At 47.7% G+C, this 23,515-nt stretch overlaps 1 protein-coding gene across 1 annotated transcript; it reads left to right on the top strand.

Annotated features, from left to right (window-relative positions):
• The first annotated feature begins 3,861 nt into the window (after positions 1-3,861).
• Positions 3,862-22,391, top strand: LOC146220494 (transmembrane protein 132D). The gene is given in 10 exon segments (XM_084693725.1): positions 3,862-4,050; positions 6,032-6,935; positions 12,420-12,566; positions 14,698-14,869; positions 16,123-16,266; positions 16,935-17,143; positions 18,057-18,210; positions 18,213-18,350; positions 18,538-18,729; positions 20,105-22,391. Coding segments are annotated over 10 exon segments (3,603 nt in total). The 5' UTR covers positions 3,862-3,953; the 3' UTR covers positions 21,551-22,391.
• The last annotated feature ends 1,124 nt before the right edge of the window (positions 22,392-23,515 follow it).

Below are 23,515 nucleotides of genomic sequence, written 5' to 3'. Positions count from 1 at the left end.
TATGACAGCGCCCACAAGGTCGGAACATAAACAGTTGTTGACAAAATACATAATCTGACACGAGCACCGCATCCCTGCATAGGTAAGGATCGAAAAACAACCAGAGGGTTTGCAGTACCGGATACACTTCTAACGCTGCTCCTCAGGATGACCCACCTGTGTGGCACTGGGAGTCTGATCTACCCGTTGTTTGGCCTCTGAAAGCGGGTGCCTTCTGGGAGGACATTCGGCTTGGCCTGTAACTCATCCTGGCGCCCCGCCGGGACGAGAGCTCATACGTATGGCGGCCACGCTCCGACGAGCACATTCATTTGTCATCGGCGGCGGGAGCGCTTCTGACGCGGGGAGGGAAGGCGGCTCGGCCTGGCTGCCGCCATTCGTCTTTGTCTGGGCCGCTCAGAGTGGGACATGTCTACGGAGCATCAACTCTCTGCTCTGCTGGACAAAGGCAGGAGGGCTCAGAGCTGCTGTGGACTGACCGACTGACTTGACCGCTGACTGGGATTGGAACAATGGCTCTGCGGGATGAGAAAAGGGGTTCAAGTTATCCTCGCGAAACCCCAAATGAGCCGTTCTGGGAGTTGAAATAACAGTCGGCTTGGCGTGCCGGGAATACCTTTCAAGGCTCTTATTGTCAGGCGGGTTGCTGGACAAAAAAACGACGACACTACATCAGAAAATGCTTCCCAGCACCCTTTGTAGTAAACCGCAACGTTCATTACAAACACCTGTCGAGACCACACCAGTCTCATGCCTTCCTTGACTTCCCAAGCTTGACAGAGGTCCACCTCATCATCATTTAGCTAATCGAGAGCATTGCAGAGGAACATTACGCTGCACCACAGGAGTTCAATGTCAGCCTTCAGAGAAGGATGATTGCCGGCACAGGTCAAAAGAGCAGCTCATCATCAAATGGCCCCTGTCATCAAAGATTGTCCACGGGCTTGTTTCCAATGGATCATCCAGATGGGAAGGTCTTCAATGGACCTTTCAATCTCCAAGAGATGAAGGGTGCATGCGAGTTTAATTATTATGTATGCTACCAACTGTTTTATTTCCCGTATTACTCCAATATTGTCCTTGTTTGAATTTGTAATCCTGCTTTAATGTTTTACTACCAGTAATTCGAATAGAAACAACATGCTAATTCTATCCAAAGCTGGCATTGGAGCGAACAAAGGTACGTTGAATTGTTCAAGAGGGGGAGCAAAGAGGTCAAACAACAGCATCAAATTAACGCTACTCTTCTCCTCTCCCTGCTGTTGTACCCTCTTATCTTGTCTCTCCTCCTCTCCTATTATGTGGCATGATGACAGTTACTCCCTTCCCTCGGATCATCCGGCTGAACAGCCTGACTCATTATCCAGCTTCCTGTTTTTACCGGAAGTACCATGAACAGGTCAGAGCCGGGGGTGAACACGGCTGACCCACTTTGGTTGACCTCCAAAACCTTTCCTCCACCTGCTGCTTCGTTTATCCAGGTCAGAGTCCTGGCTCTGCAGTCTTTGTCCCGCCCCCCCCCCCCCCCCCCCCTCCATGTTGTCCCGTCCGCTAATCGCAGTGACAGGTTGCATGTTTGCAGTGGCACAGCTATGATCTGGAAGCCTTCCCAGACACAACGCTGGCCAACGCCTGGATATCCCCCTGCTTTATTAATCACACAGAGACCAACAGCAACAACACAAAATCCCTAACTGCTCGAATGAAAGCGCAACTGCTACAAAAGATCCAACAGGCTTTATTTGGTGATAAAAGGAAGTCATTTTACAATGCTAAACCCACATCACACCCAGTAGGCCCACTGTGAATTATAAAAACTCCCTTTATAGATCTTTTGTTAGAACCTCTAGCTCCCTCTTCTTCCATCTTTTTTCCTCGTCCAGCAGTACTTAACTGTCTCTTAAGACACATACACTTTAATCCGAGACTGCTGTCAGGCTGGGATGTTTATTTACGTTACATTTAGTTTTTTAGCAGACGCTCTTATCCAGAGCGACTTACAGTAAGTATAGGGACATTCCCCCCGAGGCAAGTAGGGTGAAGTGCCTTGCCCAAGGACACAACGTCATTGCGACTTTCAGATTACTAGCCCGGTTCCCTAACCGCTCAGCCACCTGACTCCACTTATTTGCAAACGAGTCTCGCGTAAAGCTGCCACCTTGGCACTCGAACCAGCCGCCATTAAAAGCAGGAATGCGCCAGAGTGCAGGGTGGCACAGGCTCAGAGCCCATGTTCTCTGTCAGCCGGCTGATTTATCTCCGACATAAAGTGTTGTTGACACAGGTGTCCTTGCGCAGACAAACGGCAGCACGGCCACCGAATGGAGGGGCAATGGAGGGCCGTTCGGAGCTAGCGGCGCAGGTGTCAAAGGCAAGACAAGGACATTTGCGACCACCGGCCCGGCTCATTAAACCCTGTGGGTGTTCTGTAAATTTGATGTCAGCAGTGACATGCTCTCTTGGTGTGGATCCAATGGATGACACGGCGTTGATGAGCCATAAGCTCACCTCTGTACTCGGCCCAGAAAGTGCTCATCTCATCATCTCTTCAATACCCCTGTCGGCACCCAGCCATGAGACAGTACACGGCATCCTGATTCACACTCCTCAGTCCCACTCAATGCACCCAGTCATTTGATAGGTCAATTAAACAACTGGACAGTTACAGAGAGATGCTTGTTAAACAGTTAAACAAATGAAACGACAACATTAGACGGTCTAATGAACGGGAAGGAAACGATACAAGAATTAATTTCTGACACATAGTTATCGCGATACTGCAAAGACTTTTGCTCGAGAGAGTGCAAAGTCGGCAGCCTGTGTTCAGAAGAGTTTTGTTACTTGTATAACTTATTATTGTATTATTGTTTTTATTGATTTGATGTAAAGCACCATGAGCTGCAATTAATTATTGTATGACGTGCTATATAAATAAAGTATTATAATGTTTTTGTTTTGAAGGCTACAGATATGTATCTAGATAACAGACCTTTTAATTTATATTAAATTAACGAGAACCAACTTTTATTTTCAGATCTATAAAGATATTGACAACAGCAGCTGTGTAAAAAGGTAAAGAGTGGAGATTAAATAGTCAACATGCTGCAGCATGTGTAAACTTGCTGACAGAAGGCGTCAACAGGAAACCAGATAAAATTAGGCTGCTCCGAGCAAATGTCCTGCTGGGAAAGAACCTTACGAGGCTGCGCCTAAACTTGTTCTGTAGTCTCCTAGTAACCTCTCTAAATTGATGTAGGCCCGACTGCCACGTGAGTGAATAAAGGTAATGCAGAAAAAAAATGTTAATCGATTCAGTCTGAATCACCTTGAATTCTACCTTTATAGTTCTCACCACTGACCTCGCAATTGAATTTGACTTCCCTGGAACTATTACCTAGTATCAAACGGCCACCGTAGCCACCTAATGTATTAAAAGAGAAAAGGCCTGAACATTAGGTACTTCACTATTGAGGCATTACATAATGCATATCAGCCCTAAATGCTCTGCCTACTTGGTCTCTTCACCCACGGAGATTACGCACGAGTCGCTAATCGGACGAAAGGATGGTCCAACTGATGTTTCCAACTCATTCATATGCACGAGGACAGGGCAGCTCTGCATGTTGCCCGTCATGCAATTTACTTTTACGTTTTTGTCTTTACGCATGCATGGAACGTAAGCAACCAGAAAACGATATTTGGCATCGTTTTTAAAACTATTTAAAGAGGTTTGTACAAATAAACGATACCGAAAAACAGGACAAGGAGAGCGTAAAATGGATAACGAAGCTTCCGAACCCAGGCAAAAGTAATTTTCTTTTTCGAACGTCCCGCTGTATCAGAGATTAATGAGAGCACTTGGCAGCAACAAGATATACATGTTTATTTTCCAGCCATGTCTGTCAATTGAGTGCAAAAAGTTTGTTTTGCGTCTGCATTTGTGGATTACCTAAATGTGCACGTTTGTCAAGATGACAGCCCGCCAAGACCGTTCTCTGCATGGGGTATTCCCAACAGTCATAGCAGTCGTTTTCACTCTTCTGACTCTAGGTAAGACTGATAGGTGAAAAATGCTATCAACAGCCATTCAGTTTACGTTTTATACAATTCTGTCCACATTTTAAAGTTATATTGTAGTAGAAAAGTAATCAATATGAAACAATTTAAATCAGATCAAAACGTATGACAATGGGAAGTTATTGACATGGTCAGAATATTCATATAGCCTACAGTATAAAGTCACAGTGCAAACATTTCCCGGGACTGACCCACTTTCATTAAGTGAAAGAATATGTCACAACCAACCAACCATCTGTTATCTGAAACACAACATTCAGTCTTTAGTACTTTAATTATTTGACATGACACATGTTGGATGTGTCAGGCAATCAGAATTGATAACACAAATGAAATGTTAATACAACAGCAAAAAAAGTTATGAATCCACATCTAATCGACCTACTGTGGTTTTCATACTGTACGTCAATGCCAATTCCTTATATGTCACTTGTTTCAGCTTCAGACTTTGACCAGCCCTAACCTACCCTTAGGGTAGTACTGTGGGTCAAGTATTTTGCGGATAGGAACCGTTTCTCCACCTTGCAGACTCAACGATGAACCATTTAATGGGGTGCTGCATTAGCACGCAGGGCCTCCTGCTGCAGTACAGAGGGGGCTGGTTCATTAAGGGCTGTTGGACTGAGGGTGCTGGATATGCTGGGCAGGGGATAAAGGAAATATTCATCAGTAGGATTAGGCCGCAGCTCAGAGAAGCAGTGATGTGTTTGTTTCGAGATAACCTGCAAAAGGGATGAAGCCAAGCTGTCTGTCTTGGGTTGATAAAGATTTCAGACCTCTGTATGAAGATAAAGTGTAATTGTTTATGTGTGTGTGTGTGTGTTTGTGTGAGGTAGGCGATTGTGTGTGTCTGTGTGTGTGTGTGATTTATCATCCCCATGTGGGTATTGTTGTGCATGTTGTTAATGCTTGTCTAAATAGAAACATTTGTGTAGCTCTGCACATGAATATTCATGAGTTGTTTTTTTTCTGCTCACTGAAATGTACTGTATTTAAAGTTTTCTTTTAGTTCCTATCTGGCCTGCAGTGAATCAAATAAGTTTGATGAGCATTAATATGTTGGTGGTTTAACCACAAAATCTCTTCCAACCACTTCATTATCATTAACCTTTTGAGTAGGTGAACCATAAAGGTCAGAGTTCGAGCCAGCAATTGATATTGTTACAATAGCTTCCACCCACAATTACCAAGATCGATACATGTTCTCTGTTTATTAGTCAGCGTGTCTCCCACCAAGTGTCAGGATTCTGTAGAAACACTGAAGTGGAGCTCTCGCGTTGAAGAGGATCATTATACACTTGTAGACTGAGCGCCTGAGCCAAGCTCATCACTGGAGTCTGAGAACACACTCTCAGGTGTCAGACTCGACCCGTGGAACGTCTTTTGACAAATTACTTCAAAGAAGTGCGGCGCGTCAAGATCAACCTTCCAATTCCAATGGTGCACTTTAGATCTGACTGGCTTATGGGTGGGCAGACGCTCAAAGGTCTGTCGGGACAGAAAGGTTAAGTGTCTTCACCTGGAGACAATGAGATCTGTGCTGACACATGGTTTCCGGTCGGGAAATCTCATCCGTTTAAAGCTCAGAAAGATGAAACGTTCTCCTTTTCCCGGAGAGATGGAGAGATATTAATTTGAGGATGGGCCTCACTTGCAGCATGAGGATGTTTCAGTGTGTTTGTCAGAGAGGGCCACAAGGAAAGAGGTTGATGATGTGATGCTGGTTATGTCTGAAGTCTGTTTTTAATACGACCAAGAGTGGAAGTCTGAGGTTTCCGGAACGTTTCTCATCATTCTGTCCTGAAACGTGATTTCATGTCTCTTTAATTTCTTCTGATCATCCACCGAATCCACTGTGACCAATGCTTTGATATCCACAACACAATTTATCGGGACCAGGTGTTTAATGTGTATGTCGAGCGAAACTAATATCCTTATTATCCTCACTGTTTAGGAACAGAATGCCAGGTGCTGGAAGACCCCAGGAACCTCAGGCCTGTCCCTCTCTATCCCACTGTGGGCTTCCAGGTTCTCAACGTGGACCACCTGCTGCTGAGGGACAGCAGCCAGGGGCTTCTGGGAAACTCCAGCCTGCCGGCCCAGAGACAGGCCTTCATGGTCACCTCCTCCGGAGCTGGCCTGCTGCCCCCCACTGTCAATGCCAGCTACGGCCCTCTCACCGCAGACAGACCCATCCCCACAGACCTGCTCCTGAGTGGCCGGCGAATCCTGCCAGTCCTCCTGGCCCGCCAAGTGCGCTCCTCCGCCCCCATCGTTAGGATCCTCTTCCACTTGCCCACTGGCAAGGACATCGGCGGGACTCTCGGAGCAGAAGAAGAGGTACAGAGGGGGGATGGGAGGAAGGGGGGTGCTGCCGGGGTGGATGGAGCGTACTGTGTGACTGCCTATGCCTTCTGGCAAACCCGCGAAGTGCGTGGAGCTTGTCTGCTGTCCCCAGGGGGGTTCTGTGTGGCCCAGCTGAAGCCGGAACCAGCCTGGTTCAGCCCGGCCAGCCGCTCAGCCCCCAGCAGGGAGAGAGGAGTAGCGGAGGCCCAGGGTAACCCTGTGGAGGTCTACTTCCAGAGCCGCAAGGACCAAACAGGTCAATGTGTGCCCCAGGATAGCCTGCAGAGGGTGGGCTTGGGGAGGGGAGTGCCTCAGGGCTCTGGAACCCCCATGAGAAGGATAGGGAGTGTCAACCTCCTGAAGGCTCCGCCGGGGAATCCCACGTTCTTTCGTCTGAGGCTAGGGGGCGCTGTCGTGGTCCAAACCTCCTCCAAGCCCCTGAGAACCACCGACGTGGCCACGTTCTACGTGTTCCTGTCCAGCGCTTCAGCCATCGAAAGCTTCACCCTCAGGTAAGAACTCCTGTTGATGTAATAGGGAGTCAGGTGGTTGAGCGTTGAAGGAATCGGGCTAGTAATCTGAAGGTTGCTAGTTTGATTCCCGGCCGTGCCAAAATGACGTTGTGTCCTTGGGCAAGGCACTTCACCCCACTTGCCTCGAGGGAACGTCCCTGTACTTACTGTAAGTCGCTCTGGATATGAGCGTCTGCTAAATGACAAAATGTAAATGTAATGGAGCAATGCCAGACTAAATGCTCTCACTGACCGCCCCAGTAACAACTGTACCTCACTGTGGCATGAATATGAGGACGGCCCAAACATACCCTTACTCTGTCACAAACCGCAGTTTGGAATAGACTGACAGTATTTCAGTTGCTCCTTTCTTGAAGAGCAGGGCTCTCGTTCATGACTTTGGATGACTGTTGATGAACTCGACAGTCAATGCTGCACTAGTGTAATGGCAGGTGTTATCCCTGTCTCCCTCTCTAACACAACGGCACACACCACACCAGTGTCCCCGTGCATGCGAGTACAAACAACATCAAGTAATTAGGGTTTTTTTGTCTGGATTATTTGTGATTCTTAGAATGTAACACTAATGCAGAGTATTCCCGTTCCTGGGAAGGGGGATTTTAATGCCAGGGGCATGAGGTTCAGTTTCATGGGCTGGGCAAGAGTTTAGGACAAGGGCATTTTAGTGCTCCTAATCAACTGGGGCCCCCCATTATGTATAAGAAGGATACACCATGAAGGACAAGTGTCATGCATTTAAATGTTTACTTAAAATGCCACAAAGGCCATGCAAGGGGATGCCTGAACGGCGGCATTGCTAGACATTACCTGGAAGTTCGGCTTCTGACAGTGATTGCAGAGGTGCCGTGCCCCCTTAGTGCCAGGCGAGTTCACTCCTCCGACTAGGGGAGTTGTTGAAAGCACTCTTCCAAAGACAGGGAAATAATTGGGAAATGATTTGGCAGCCTTCATATCTTAACATCCCATTAACGTTTGTACAGGGATCTCTGGATATTTCCCTCATAAATTATGCATTGATTTAATGGAGCAGGAAAACAAATAAGTAACAACTGCCTGAATCCTTTGGGGGAAAAGGGAACTTATTACACAGGCAGCTCTATCACGCCAAAACACTCCATTTAGTCTGTTTTGCAAAGAAGACAGAGTAAAAATGGGTTTTTATTTTAAATGTCTAGATCAGCGTACGTTGTTGAAATCCTGGACTTTTTATAGTCGTGGGGTAGCTTGGAGTTTAACTTAAAACTCAGCAGATTAGGTCAATCAGAAGAGTATTTTGCAATCAAGTGATGTAAGATGCCCAAAGATAACCTACATAAAAGATGACTTTGTCTCAGCCTTTGGCTGTGCGCCCAGTTATTTACAAAATTAATCTGGTGTCCTTCTCTACCCTGGGATATCATAATTACACCGACCCTGACCTGGTTGGCAGCATTTTGGAGGGGTGAAAAAGTTGGCATGGGCCTCATTCCCTTTAGCATTTGGCCGTTTATTGTGTTGTTTTCAAGATGTGAAGTACCGCCGTGCTGTAGCTTCTCAAATCCACTGGTGAGCTCCTGAAAGCGCTTCACTTGAGTCCCACTGCCAGTCCCTCAATCCTCCCCCAGATCAAACCGGGGATGGAACTTGAGTCTATCGTTCAAGTTGTAGTGGAGCCCAGCCCAGCACGACCCTCCATGCCTGGGCTAAGAGATTGATTCTTCCTGGGGGAAAGAAATCCCTGCTCCACTTCAGTCCTGGGTCCAAGATTGAGTCCAGACCCCTAGGGTTAGGCCAGATAATCCGTGGCCTGATTGAAAATGATTCGAGAGGTTAACCCTTTGGGAAAAGGATGATCTGGCAAGGGTTCCATTAACCGGGAGGCCAGAGGATTGTATGTGTGTGTGTGCTTGCATGTGTGTCTTGAGTTGGTGGGTCAGTTTGTCTGTTTGAAGTTAGATACTCTTGGAAGTTGATGGCAATTCTCAACTTGCTGATGAAACCAGCCATTCAGTAGTTTGAACATAATATACATCGCTATAAAGGATGTGTCATATTCTGATGTATAAAAGACTCCATTGATGACTCAGGGACATTTAGTTGAACTTATGCCTTTTATTCATTCTAATTGATTCTTTCTTTCGTATGACTCGACAATGGCATTCAAACATAGTCTGACTACTTACAAAATGTAATAATACAGGCTAGAAAGTCCTTCTCGACACATCTCCAGTTTCATGTTTAATCCCCTGGGATAAAATATAAAGAATTCTAAAACTGGTTGTTCCCATCCTTGATTGTGATTGGCTATATCGCGTTCCATGCCGTTGTAAAATCCAGCGTAACCTCACAGGTTGGCCTCATAACATTCTTTCACATTCCATATTACTGCGCATTCAATATTTCAAATAAAAAACACGGCAAAGGTGTCCATTAGGCTGTTGCGTGGCAACGATTTATTTAGGAACTATACTTTGTAATGGCAGAAGAATGACGGTTTATTATTAAACTATTTTGTTTCAAATTGTTTTTATTTATGAAACCATATCAAATATTTGTAGCAACTGTTTTAGAAAAGCAATAAGCCCCGCGAGTTGCGTCGTGCCTAACAACTCCCCTTACCTGTTCTAAAATCAGCGCAAAACACGGCCTCTTGGGGCTTATTGCTTAAAGCTTTTCCACAGTGGGTTCTTAAACTTATCTGAGGTCAATGTGTTGAGGTCAACCAGGGTTGTCTGTTAGTCCTACCAGGTTTAGGAGCAGTTAACTTGTAACTCCACAGACACCGACACTGCTGTAATCTATGGAAATAACTTGTCTGTATTTGTCCTCGGCTGCATGAATGGCTGGCAAAATTAGCTGGGAGGGAAACGACTGTAGCATGCAGTTCATTTTCCACAAGTGATTTCCTATCCCCTGGAGGATCGTGGATAGCACAGAGAATGCTGCAGGCAAAGCTATTTTTATCTGCCAAAATATGATTGGTCCAAAGAAATAATACTTTGTCAAAATCCAGCCAGGAGGACTTCCGGCATGGGTCTGAGAGCTGCAATTTAGCAGATGAATTTACGGCACATTCAGTGGGTTTGTGGGAGCTTATTAGTTGAAAGCCTTTTCAGCGCTAAACGGACAATAAAGATGGGAGATGAACTCCAGCAAATCACCAGGCGGAGATATATAGATAGCGGACGGCCAATTTTCCTTCGAGTCTTTGTACCCCATTCACAAGTATATTAATTTACGAGCCATCATTCGCTAATCTCCCTTCCAGATCCCTCCTTATCCTTGAGACTGTTACCTCATCACTGCTGAAACGACTGCTCCCCCCTGTCTTGTTCCTGCTCTGCTTTCATCTGATGTTGGTTGGAGACATGTCTGTTTGTGCTGCTGCTTTATCTAATAGCTCTGAGATCCCACAGCTTCTCATTCGTCAGGGCATCACAGCATGAGGCTATGATACCACTACCCAGACATGATAGACCGGTTGGCTCTGCTTCTACGCTGTGTGTTTGTGTGTCTGTGATTCCTGACCCGAGCCCTGACCCTTTTCTATGCAGGTATTATTGATCAACTGTTTGCTGTCAGTGCACGCAGTGTGTGTGTGTGTGTGTGTGGATCTGTGTGTTTGCGAAAGGTGTGTGTGGGTGTGTCTGTGCGTGTGTGGGCATGCATGTGTGTGTGAAGTGTGAATTCTGCCCTTACACTACCTTTCCATTGACCAAACGTGTGTGTCCAATATAGACCATGTGTTGCCTTGAAGTGCTTTCTCCTAGTTGGAGGTGAAACACTCTGATCAGAGTGTTTTCATTCTCCACTAATGCCATTCACTAACACTGACATTGGCCTAATGGATTTCTTTAATCCATGTTGGGCTGTCAACCATGTAGTATGATGTGTAGTTTGAAGCACAGATGATAACATAGATGTATGTATATCCTTCTGCATTAGCTCTGTTGTAATTTGTAAGCAATGCCTGTAAAAGCCATCAGTGTTTGCTGTCAAATGTGTTTTTTTTGCAGATGATTGATGCTGACAAATGTCCATGATTTAATCATACTTTCTAAAAGACTGCTTCTAATTACAGTATATTTCACTGCTCGGGTGTATTTGCAACAATAAGAACACTCATAATTGATTATCGAACATTTACTGCTGTGACATACAGTATCATTACAGTACTTCATGCCTGCCATGCATGCACATACAGTTTCAGTGCAATGTCAAATGATGTTACTTTAATACTCCTCCTCCGTTTCCTCCGTATGTACTTGGCAGTTATATTTTGTATTTCCCTCATTCCCACTACTAGCCCTGTACTGAACCTTGATTTGGTTAGGAAGACTCTCACTGATATCAAATCTACTTTGGAAGCCAACTTGGCTCTGGCTTCTGGCTCCACTACCTTGCTCTCAGCCCTCTTTCACCCACACTCCAATAGGTTCCCATCTACAGCCTCTCTGTTTGACTTGTTTCTGCCTCCCCTCTCCTCTCCTCTCCTCCCCTCTTCTCTTCTCCCCTCCCCTCCTCTTCCCTCCCCTTCTCTCCATTTCACTCTCCCCTCTTCTTCTCTCCTCCCCACTCGCCTCACCTCCACATCACACTCCCCTCCACAAGCTTTGAGTTTGCCGGTGGCGCACAGACGAGCCGTCTGCACCTTTGGATCAATAAGAGAGAAAGGGGAAGCCGCAGTGGTCCAGGCGGAGAACGTGTTCGGGTCTTAGAACAGCATGGAGGGGGAGGGGGGAGGGCTGGTGGCACAGCTGGAGCTGTTCCCAGGAGGGAGAGCGCGGGATTAGGACCGCAGCTGGCCTGGTTTAGGGAATCATGATGACCTCCGTGGATCATTCGTGAACAAGTACTTGGTCTGAGAAGAGACACGGGGTCGTGAGGAGATCAAAAACATACACTGGAGGACAACATGTACATTCTATTGGGTTTGTTTTGTAGGCTGCTGTACATGGTATATTTTGACTGCTGGACATTCGATAAGACGCCCTGGTCGTGTTGTTATAAACACACACAGGATTAGGCAGATATTAAAGTAAGACGTGGGATGTTTTTGTTGCATGCTTCCACTGACTGCTGGTGTAGTTAGAGACCTGTCGACATTCATTCATGTCCCTGACAAGGGGTTTGCCAGAATCCTAGCCCAGCTAAGGTGGACCAGTCTGGGGCAAGAGGCTGGGGGCTGTGCTTCTCTACCGGAGGAGCGACAGAGGTCGAACCAGGTTAAACCATCACTGGTCCCAGCACTCATAGCAAAAGGAGATACTGCGATAGTTACATGTCAACAGTGTTCATCCATTTTCCTAGCCAATACACGACAAAGGATGTGACATCTGTGTTTGTGTACGCCGACTCTGCATGTGTTTTGTTCGTGTGTTGTTGTTGTTGACGTTTCTGTTGTTGTTGACGTGTCTGTTGTTGTTGTTGTTGTTGTTGTTGTTGTTGTTTTTGACGTTTCTGTTGTTGTTGTTGTTGTTGCAGAGCCACTGTGAGGAAAGGCCTCTCCTTCAGCAGGGCTAGGCCGAGCGACTCGGCCCTCTGGGATATCGTCCTGGAGCCTGGCAAAGGGGCCGCCCTCAACACAATCTCTGTGGTGTGTCTGAGGAAGGTGGCCATTACTGGAAAAAGGTGAATCCACTGAATGTACATACAGTGTGTACACTGTATGTGTGTGTTTGTGTGTACCAGTGGACTATGTGAACAGTATCTATGTGTGTGTGTGTGTGTTCGTCTGCAGACTTTCAGAGTGAGTAATAACTATTGGTTTTGCACATCCCACTCAATTGCTATAATGCTGAAACCTTTTGATTGATAGATACATTTGGGCGGGCCATTAGTTTTCCTGGAGCGAGACTTTAGACAACCCTCTTAAATATTTAAGAGACGCATCCTGTCACTTAATCACTCATATGGTTAGGGGGAGGTTATTAATGAGAACACGCTGAGAACAGCCAGTTCTCACAGATCGACAGACAGCAAATCCTCAGGAAGAAAGGAGAAACAGATTGCATATCTAAGATTTTAAACCGTAGAAAAACACTGCAGCGATTCATTTGTTTTCTTGTGCGCTTCTGATGCAGCAGCTGGCCGGACAGACTGTTGGCGGGCGTACGGGGGAACGTCTTTATCGAGTTGTGATTAGGGGTCCAAGCAGAATTAAGGATGCAGTGGTTGCCTTTAATAAAGGGAATTTCAATTCGACAAACCACCACAACCCTATCTCTACGGATGCACAAATAAGGTTTCTTTTAGCGTACAGCTTAGACCAGGGGTGTCCAAATCCGGTCCTCGAGGGCCGCTGTCCTGCATGTTTTGGATGTTTTCCTGCTCCAACACACCTGATTCAATTAAATGGGTCGTTATAACGACCATTCATTAGAATCAGGTGAGCTGGATCAGGGAAACCTCTAAGACATGCAGGACAGCGGCCCTCGAGGACCGGATTTGGACACCCCTGGCTTAGACCAGTGGTTCTCAATCCTGGTCCTCGGGACCCCCTGCCCTGCATGTTTTAGATATGTCCCTGCTCCAACACACCTGATTCAAATAAATGGGCCTGATAACGACGCATTAATTTGAATCAGGTGTGTTTGAGGAGGGAAACCTCTAAAACATGCAGGGCAGGGGGTCCCGAGGACCAGGATTGACACCCCCTGGCTTAGACGATGATTGTTAGAAGTTTGGAATGTGTCTACTTTGAATCCCCTGTCGTTGCGTCTCAGCTTGTTTTCTGCTGTCCATGCCTTATGTCTGTGTTTTTCTCTTGATCTATCTGACAATGTAGTCCATGTTCCTAATCTTAAATAAGTTTTTTTGTTTTTGTTTTGAACAACACCCTAAAATTGAAAATGTCATGTGGAAAATTGAGGGGGAAAAAAGTCCTAATCACAAATACGTTTTGTGACAATGAAAGGTGCTGCAATCATGACCAGTGTCAGACTTATTTTCAGTTAATATGTCCATACAGTCATAGCCAATTTGCCAGGCGCAGTATAATAAGGTGGTGTATTCTAATGGCTTGCACTTTGCACATGGTACATTGTGTCTTGTGCCGAAAAACCACTGTCAGAGACCCTCTTCTGTCCGGCAACCCCCTCACTCACTCCCTCTCACACACACACACCGCACACACACACACACCGCACACACACACGCAAGCGCGTGTCCGACCCACTTATCCGTAATCATCCATAATCATGTCCCGTTATCCAGGCTTAAAAGCTCGCACGATCGGAGAGAGATTAGGAGTCCCGATATTTCGACTCCTGTCCGTGAGTTAACCAGTGAGCTCCCAAAGGAGGAGAGCCAGGATTCATCCCCACATCCTCCCCCTCAACCCCATGTCATTAGAAGGGTGATAGGGCCACAGTTTATGGGCTACTACTCCCAAAGCCCACCCCGGATAAAAGGGCTTTTGAGGAAATTGGGAATTTCCCCTCTCCTATCTCTGTCAGGCTTTCCACGAGTAATTGAAGGAGATTGTGAAGTGAACATGAACAACAGAGGGAGTCCCTCCATCACAGCCCCCCCCCCCCCCCACACACACACACACACACACACACCCTCCTCATTCCGTTTTACAGTGGCAATGTAGGTAATAGCTACAGAATACATTTGTAAGCATTTTCACCATGGACCGTTCCATGTGCGATGTGTGTGTTTGTGAGGATGCGACTGTAACCACTCTCTCTCTCGCTCTCTCTCTATCTATCTCTGTCTCTATTTCTCTCTCTATCCCTCTCTCTCCTTCTCTTTACAGGGGTCTGCTAGAGGTCTTACAGCTTGACTTTGAAACCAAAGATTTGACCGACCAATCAGAAAGCCAGGTTGTCACGTGGCGTCTGGAGTTGCCAGGAAATGTGAAGGACATTGGCATCATGAAAATCTATACCACCCAGAAAGACTACATTGGCCTGGCACCAATGGTCATGGTGAGCATATATAAAGCAGAACAGCAGATGACGTGTGTGTGTGTGTGTGTCAGTGTGTGTGTGTCAGTGTGTGTGTGTCTTCTTCCTCTCCCTGTCTGTGACTGTTTTAGTGGCAGTAGTACCACCTGTTACAATCCTACAGAATCTCCAGCTTTGTGTGTCGATTCAAACAGCCCAGGACATGCAGTTAAGTCAACGCTGAGTGTACAATAAATCCATTTCCGTCCTGTTGTCATCTCGGCTGATGGTTTGGGGCGGGGGGGGTGGGGGGAGGCTTGGCCTATAAAGACCCAATAAACAGTGTAAATGATGCAGAGTGGCCGGGGGGGGGGTGGGGGGGTTGCGGCGGGCGAGGTGGCCATGTGTTCCACCCGGCGGGGCAGAGTTTCGAATCCACAGGCTTCCGCTCGCTATCACGTCGAGACTGTGGCTGGCACAGGTCGTGTCTTTCCCTCACTCGCTGTTAATGAAATTGGTGTTTTGTGGATAGGACGGGAGGAGAGAAAGAAGATAAGCGCCCTCTGTCCAGCAGACACGGCGGCGACTGTCGCACGTTACTGAATGGGTTTTTTCGCTCAATGGCTTGGATGAGAGCGAGGCAAGGTTGCCTTTCGCGTGGTTCGCTACACGTGCGCTGTTGGTCCTGCTGTGTACGGAACTTAAGAAGAGGAATGAAGTCGAGCGCATCGTCAGTCGACGAGGTTTTCTCGGGGGCCGTGGCGAACTGTGCTCACGCCGCGCGGTCTTTCACGCCGTGCAGAGGAGGGGATTGGGTGTGTTTGTGTCTGCCGCATGCCTTGTCGGCGATTTGGTTGGTTGCGGAGCCCTAACTGGAACATGTCCTTTCAGAAACGCGGTCAGCAGCTGTCACTGGGCTGGGTTAAGGACAGGAGGCAGCTGTACAACATCTGCTGATGGCAGCGCTGAAGATAAATAAATACTCTGGTAGTGTAGTCGACAGTGCCACTCTGCCCATACTTCCTAGATTAGGACGAGTTTATTGGAGAGTATCATGGTGAAAATACTCTTAAATCCACCCAGAGAGAGGGGGTTAAGCTCCACAAGAGAGGTCTTAACGCCCACAGATCAAGGGTGACATTGGGTTCCACTGTGACATCGGTTTCCACTGTTTTGAAATGTTAGGGTGCAAAAGAACAACATGTTGTATTTGCGAGGTGTGTGGTGTGTATGCAAGTGTGTTTTTTAATGCTGACACATAAACCTATCACCCCCCCCCCCCCCCCCCCATGCAGAGTGGCGATCTTCTTAACACAGCCGTTCTGACGGGTAAAATGGCGTCTGTTCCTGTTAAGATCCTGGCTGTGGAGGCTGGCGGCTCTGTCACTGACGTCACCAACTACACCAGCTGCGCTACGACACAGGAGGACATCCTCAAGGTGCACACACACACACACACACACACACACACACATAGGCACACACACACAGGCACACACACACAAATAGGCGCACGCACACACACACATAGGCGCACACACGCACACACATAAAAACACGACATCTCTCTCTATGTCCCTTTACTTCTTTGCTTTATTCCCCTGTTTACGGCTCTCCAGTGAACTGCCTCTGAGTGCTGCCTCTGAAGCCGTTTGTTCAGATAAGTGAGGCAGTTAGAGCGAGCCCCCCAGTGTTAAAGAGGACACACAAACTGCTGGCTCGCACGCCAATCCTCTAGCTGAATTTGCCGCTGTGGTACCCGGACCCTTAAAGAGACCTTATTGCTGGTCAAAGTTGTTTCGCTGAGACCATGTTTACCTCACCCTGAAATGATGGACATGGCCCCGAAAGAGGAAACACAATGGATAGCATGGCTTCTCCACTCTTGTTAGGATTTAGCCCCGTCTCTCACACGGCTGGAGCTGTTGACTGTCACCGCTCTCTTTCTCACTTTCTATTCTCTCTCTCCCCTCTCTCTCTTTCTTTTTTTTTCTCTCTCCCTCTCTCTCTCTCTCCCCCCCTCTCTCTCTTTCTCTCCTTCTCTCTCTCCCCCCCCCCCTCTCTCTCTCTCTCTCTCTCTCCCTCCCTCTCTCTCTCTCTCTCTTAGGTGTCGGAACGCTGTGACTACGTGTACGTCAATGGGAAGGAGACGAGGGGGAGAATGAAGATGCTCCTCAACTTCACCTACAGCTACCTGAGCGCCCAGCTGGAGATGAGCGTGTGGATGCCCCGCCTGCCCCTGCTCATCGACGTGGGCGACCCCGAGCTCAGCCAGATCAAGGGCTGGAGGGTGCCCGTCGCCGCCGGCAGCAGGAGGTAGAAATCTTCCCTAAACCAACAATGTTGGTGTCTGTTTAACCCCTGTCAGAATCTCTGTATATAGAGAGGAACTGCTCCCCCCAAAAAGTATTTTGTTTCTACACTGGAATTCGCCACAGTCCTACACTTTTCTGATAAATTACTCGGGAGATTTCTTTCGCTTTGAGCGCCCTTTTCAGTTAAATGTCAGTCCTGGAAACTGTGAGACGTGAAAGTGCACAACAAATTCTTCAAAAGCCTCCACATAGTGGCAACGTAATGAAATCTAGGAAAAGAATATGAAGAAGCGGAAACAAATGCAAAAAAATAATAATATATATATATTTATATATACATAGGAAGGGTTTATGTCCAAAGCCATACAAGCTTCAGCTAACGACCATTAACAAAATATTGGACTTTGTTTACTGGACTGGGATAAAGGAACAGCACAAGCACAATTCAGTAAGCAGATAGATGGAAGAAGTACAAGCAGAAGAGGTAAATAGGTTATACAGCGCCACGCGAGAAAGGAGGGAGGGGGGTCGGAAATCCCTCAGCTTAGCATCCGGGCCAACCTTGCTTAATGTATATTACAAAGAACAATGGACAACAACCCTAACCCTAATCTATAGTCACATCTAGGTTAGTTACATTAGTGGAGGAGTCCTCATGGTGGAGACCAGGGAAGGAGACTAGCCCTCTGGCAGAATATTATTGGGGTCATTCAATACTGACAGTAATGTTGGCTCTCACTCGATAGTGTCGGGACAGCCCAGGGCTAGTTGTGTTACATTACTGATGTCCTGAGGGCTAAGCGGCAGAATCGGGCCGTGAAACGGAAATTCCTTGGAACGCCACGTGAAAAACGTGTAATTGAAAAGCGTGCTGTTTTTGGATGTGTGTGTGCGCGTGTGTGTGTGTGTGTCAGGGCCACCTGGGACAGCGAGGAAGAGGAGGAGATGAGGAAGGGAAGGGGCTGCATGCTGCAGTACCAGCACACCGGGGTCCGGGTGCTCACGCCCTTTGTGGCCGAGTCCTCCGACCCCGCGGCGGAGCCCCTGCTAGGGGGGCGGAGCCTCTGGAGTACTTCCTGGGTCCTGATTGGCAGGTGGACGTGACGAGCCAGGTGCGGTACTCTCTCAGGGTGACGGAGCCAGCGGTGGCCAGGCTCCAGGCAGGGACTGTGCTGCAGGGACGAGCTATGGGGGTCACCACCCTACAGGTGTGTGTGTGTGTGTGTCTCTGTAAACATGTGTACTGGAGGTGTTCTTGTGTATACAAGTGTATGCACGCTGGTGTATGTGTCTGAGAGTGTGCGTATGCAGGTGTACTGTAGGTGTTCTTGCGTGTGTATGTGTGTGTGTGTGCTAACACCAGTGTGTGTGTGTGTGTGTGTGTGTGTTCTGCAGGTGCTGTCCCCTCTGTCAGCCTCAGTTCTGGCTGAGAGGAGGATCAAGGTGCTGGATGACAAAGTGAGTGTGACAGAGCTCGGGGTGCAGCTGGTCTCTGGACTCTCTCTGTCCCTCCAGCTCAGTCCAGGGAGCAACAGGGCCATCGTGGCCACGGCAACCACACAGGAGGTCATGACCAGCCCCAAACAGGTACGGTTGTACACTTAACGGCGACCGGTAGCAACAACCCACTGTCGTTTGAGGTGGGAAAAACTCAAAGGTGTGCCCTACAGTGCCTTAATAATGTTTGGGACCAAAACACTGTTTTCTTTCATTTATTTCTGTGCTCCACATTTGTAATTAAACAATCCCCAAGAGTTTAAAATGCATTTCTTTTGGGTTTTATTCAAGGTTATTTTCATACTCACTTTGGTTCCAACATGACCAGCTTCAATACAGTCCCCTGCCTTCTCCCAAACATTACAGAGGGAACGGTAGAGGGCTGTATATAATACTTCAGACAGGCAGGTTTCAGACAGGCAGGCAGGCAGGCAGGCAGAGGGTGGGCACACATTTAAAAGCTCACAGATTAGTCTCTGGCTGCCTGCCCGGTCCAAAACACTTACTCAAACAGTGGCGGATGAAAGCCATTAGTCTCCAGCCACTATTGCAACAGTCCATCCAGTTTGTAGCGCTCCAGGCAGATAGCTTGACCCAATCAATACTCAACTGTTCAGAAGTGAGCTGCCACACATGACCATTTGTTTCTATGATTAGCCCATAGTTAATGTTTGACTCAGAGTTGGACCGGATGTATTTCACCCTCAGAATATAGGTCAGGCCTGTAGCTCTCACTGATCTCCATTTTGCTCAGGGATCGCGATGAGGACCGGTTCGGGGGTAATTATCCCTTCTAGTGCCCTCTGTTGGTGATGTTTTTTAGTCTGTTTTTTTCTTGCTCGATATGGACCCCCTGTGGTTAAATTCAATTATAATAAGCATTGTGTGGTGTGTGATACACTAGCCCTCTGAGTTAATTATAAAGAGATTAACATTGGCAATTTTTACAATTCAACAAAAGAGATGGGGGATTAACTATCATGGCAATGGAATCCATACAGAGCAGCCATTTGAATTGTTGTGAATCCCTTGGCCGTCTTCGAAAGGCTCTGAAAAGATGTTGATTCATCCCTGCATTGACAAAACCTGAAGGCAGGGTTGTTTGGAATATATATATATATATATATATATATACACACACAGTATGCTAGCATGTTCGGACACGGAAACACAGGGACGTATGCAGTGCTTTATAATGTCTGCCAATAACAATGGACATCATCGATTTATTTCTTGTTATTTGCACCCCTGGTTCTCAGAATTATATTCATCCCTTTTCTTTTCCTTCCACAATCCAATCTTCCTCTCTCTTTGTCTTTGTGTCTCTCTTTTCATCCCTCCCTCCCTCCGTATCTCTCTCTTTCTTACTCCCTCCTTTGAAAACCCTGCCTATATTTATCTCTGTCGGCGCCATGACCAAACGTCTCATCGCTTCCCCTCTCTCTCCCCTCGTCTCGGCGTCCAGGAAGCCGTGGTGAGCTGCTGGGTCCGCTTCAGCGACGGCTCCGTCGCCCCCCTGGACCTGTTCGACCGGGCCGGCTACTCCCTCACGGTGACGTCCTCCGACGAGAGCGTGGTGACCGTGCGGCGGACCCCGCAGTCCACTTTCGTGGTGGCGAAGGGGGAGGGGCAGGGTCTGTTGGTGAGGGCGGAGCTCCGGATCTGCGAGGAGTGCCAGAAGTCCAAGAGGAAGAGCAAGCTGGCGGTCGGCGCTGGCGTCCTCAGGGTGGACTTCCAAACTGGCGGGAAGGCTGGCGGGAAGGCTGGCGGCACTAAGGCCTATGGTGGTGAGATTTCAGAGTCCGAGGAAGAGCCCAAAGGTGTGACGACGCCGACGCCGCGGGCTCGGACAGATCCCGGGGCGGACAGGCGTTTGTTCAGGAGCACGGTGCCCGCGACCAGCACTCCTACCACGAGGACTGTCCTGCAAGAGTTGGCGGGAGCGGGCTCCGTTGCTATCAGCGTTGCCAGCGGCACTACCACTACCACTGCCCCGCGCGTTCGCACAGCCAAACCAGGCACAGCCAAACCAGGCACAGGCAAACCCGGCACAGCCAAACCAGGCACAGCCAAGACCCTGGTAACGGGCAGACCCGGCGTGGACAGAACCACAGGGAAGGGAAATGGGCAGAGGAGAGACTGGGCCAATATGCTGGATAACCCAAACCCTCTCCCTAAGGAAGAGATTCCCAAACCAGACCTGGCGCCTAAGAAGGAACAGCCCAAACCCAAGCCGCCCCCCCAGGTAGTGGAGAGCGACCTGGTGAGAACCTTCCGCTCCATGTCGGATGTGGAGATAGGCATATACGCGCTGGTCGGGGTCTCCTGCGTGGCTATCTTGGCCTTCCTTCTCAACTGTGCCTCTTACAGGCTCTGCTTCAGGGGCCACAAGACCCCCGTCCAGGCCCCGGATGCCCGCGGGGATCCCAAGGACCACAAGCACGACTGGGTCTGGCTGGGCTCCGCGTCAGGCCAGGCGCAGTGTCACCCGCCCCAGGGGTCCACCCTCAAGCGGGAGAGCCACCTCTCGGTGGAGTCCCACCGCTCCATCGACAGCCACCGCAGCCTGGAGGGCAGCGTGAGCACGGTGAGCACTGTCCCGGAGCGCACCGCCACCCTGGGCAGAAGGAGCGGCTCCCAGGCCCCCCTCGGGATGGACCCGATGGCCAACCGCTCAGCCACCCTGCTGGCTAAGCCCCACCGCAACGAGCCCCTCCACTCGCCGACCAGCAAGAGGAACCAAGTCCAGTTTACCACTTTCACCACTCTGGACATCAAGCATCTGGCAGCCCTGAAGAAAAACGGAGTGGACTTTAACTGGGCCAATCAGGCCCAGGCCCAGGATGAACCGCCGCAACATCTGCCGGACATGCCCTGGCCTGTTGTCAAACCCCTGGGGGAACTACAGTGAGGGCACACTTTGCTTGTGTGTGTGTGTGGTTGGTGCATGTGTGGGGGTGTGTGTGTGTGTTGGACTGTAAATTGGAGGCGCTCCTCGGTTTAGTCGATGGAAGTTTGTCAAAGCTGTCGTTGAAGCTTGTCGGTTGGAAGGTTTGTCATTTCATATTAAAACGGCAAACGAATGCATTACTAACTGGGACAATACTGTACAGAAAGCACTTATTTATAAAGTTTATTTATTAAAAAAAAATATTTATAAAGTTGATTGTTTACATATTGTTATCTGAACTGATACTTTTAGTCATTTGTCTCATTTCCTTTTATTTTGTACTCCCCTGTTTCTCCTCTGCATGATAGTTTGAGATGGAAGTTACTACCGATGGTCTGGGTAGATTTAGTATGAAAAACATTATTTGTAAGTAGTTAAATGCTTTCCAGCCTTTTGTACATTTGAACAATTCCTCAACTGAAAAGATTTAGAGTTTGTATAATTTATCAAAGAATATGAAATATGTATGAAATATATTATTTGAAAGTTATTTTGTACAATCCTCTCAAGTAAATATTTTATTCAAATGGTATGTGCTATGCAAACACAGTTCACATAGAGTTTGAAATGAATATTTGCACCGACTGAACAATGAAGTTACCTCTGTACAAAAACCCTTGAGGGGGGGGATCAATTTTGCAATATGTAAAATTGTCTAATGCTTGTCTCAGCGCAAGGCAATACATTTTGAAGCGGAATATTTTTCACGTGTAAATGAAGACAGATGGCGGACCTGTCTATGCAATTTTTTAGACCACTGAAATGTGATGTTCAACTCCTATGAGATTTAACTAATAAAGCAACGGCTCTTTTGTGTCATGTGCTGTGGTTCCTGTTTATTAGTTCTATGTATTGAAAGTCCCACCACACAGTAGTGACATATCCAAATACGACATAACTTAGTCTGCCCAGTTGAACAGATTTGAACCATCTTTTTTTTTAAATACATTTCTCAAAGAGATCTCATGTTGATGTTTGATGTTTGCCGTTCAGGAGAGAATATTCACCTGGAGATGTCTGTTAATATTTGAATCTGTACCAGTGAGAGAAGATCCTCTTGGTCCGCTGCCCTAACTTGTTGCTATAGCAAACCTGTAAGAAAAGAATTGGGGCAGGAGATAACATAGCACACCAACAAGCACACCCCCCTGTGAATTACATTTCAGGAGAAGCAAATGCATAAAACTGTCCCTGGCTTAAATAAACCCAGATAATCTGTTGCCCTGAACCAAGGGGGCTGGCAGCGGTGGGATTTGAGGACATGCGTCATTGTCACGCTGTAGCACTGGATTGATTCAAAATGTTGATAAAGGCATTTTAATAACTTTTCCCAAATTCCCAGCCTACAGATCTAGCATGTTTGCCATCCGGTTAACCTCTTTCATTTCCAGTCGATTTATCTTTCCAACAGAGTTGGAGAGGTAAATAAACTTTTACCTGAAGGATTTCCCATGATTCAATTTGGGTCTGTTTACTCTGCTCCAGGTCTTGAGGTGTTCTGTCTAAGTTTACAAAACGGCTGCAACAGAAATGTTATCAGCATAATAATACAAGCAAACTCCCAATTTACAACCTATGAGGGCATTACGACAGACCAGTAATTGTATTTGAAACAGTCTCATCTGTTCCAACTGTGCAGGGAGGCAAACAGCAGTGGAATGTGTGTCCTGCCCTCTCCTGTGCGTCTGTCTCTGGTGAACGTCCGCTCCACCACCCACAGTATCATTACAGAGACTCTCTAATCTGCAGCATCAGCTCCCCTATTGACAGATTTAAGGGATTGGGGTCATTGTGTTGGGGGGGGATTAGCGTGCATTAGCGGACCTTCTCCATGGCACAGGTCTAGTAATGTGGGCCAGGGAAGTTCCCTAACTTCACCTTCACCAGACAAAAACCCTAGCTTACTCGTACGTTCAATGTGGGCAC

This window comes from Hypomesus nipponensis, chromosome 27 (assembly GCF_054491055.1).
Source record: "Hypomesus nipponensis isolate SF chromosome 27, ASM5449105v1, whole genome shotgun sequence".
In the NCBI taxonomy this organism is placed as follows: Eukaryota; Metazoa; Chordata; class Actinopteri; order Osmeriformes; family Osmeridae; genus Hypomesus; species Hypomesus nipponensis.
This window is presented reverse-complemented; position numbering and strand designations above follow the sequence as displayed.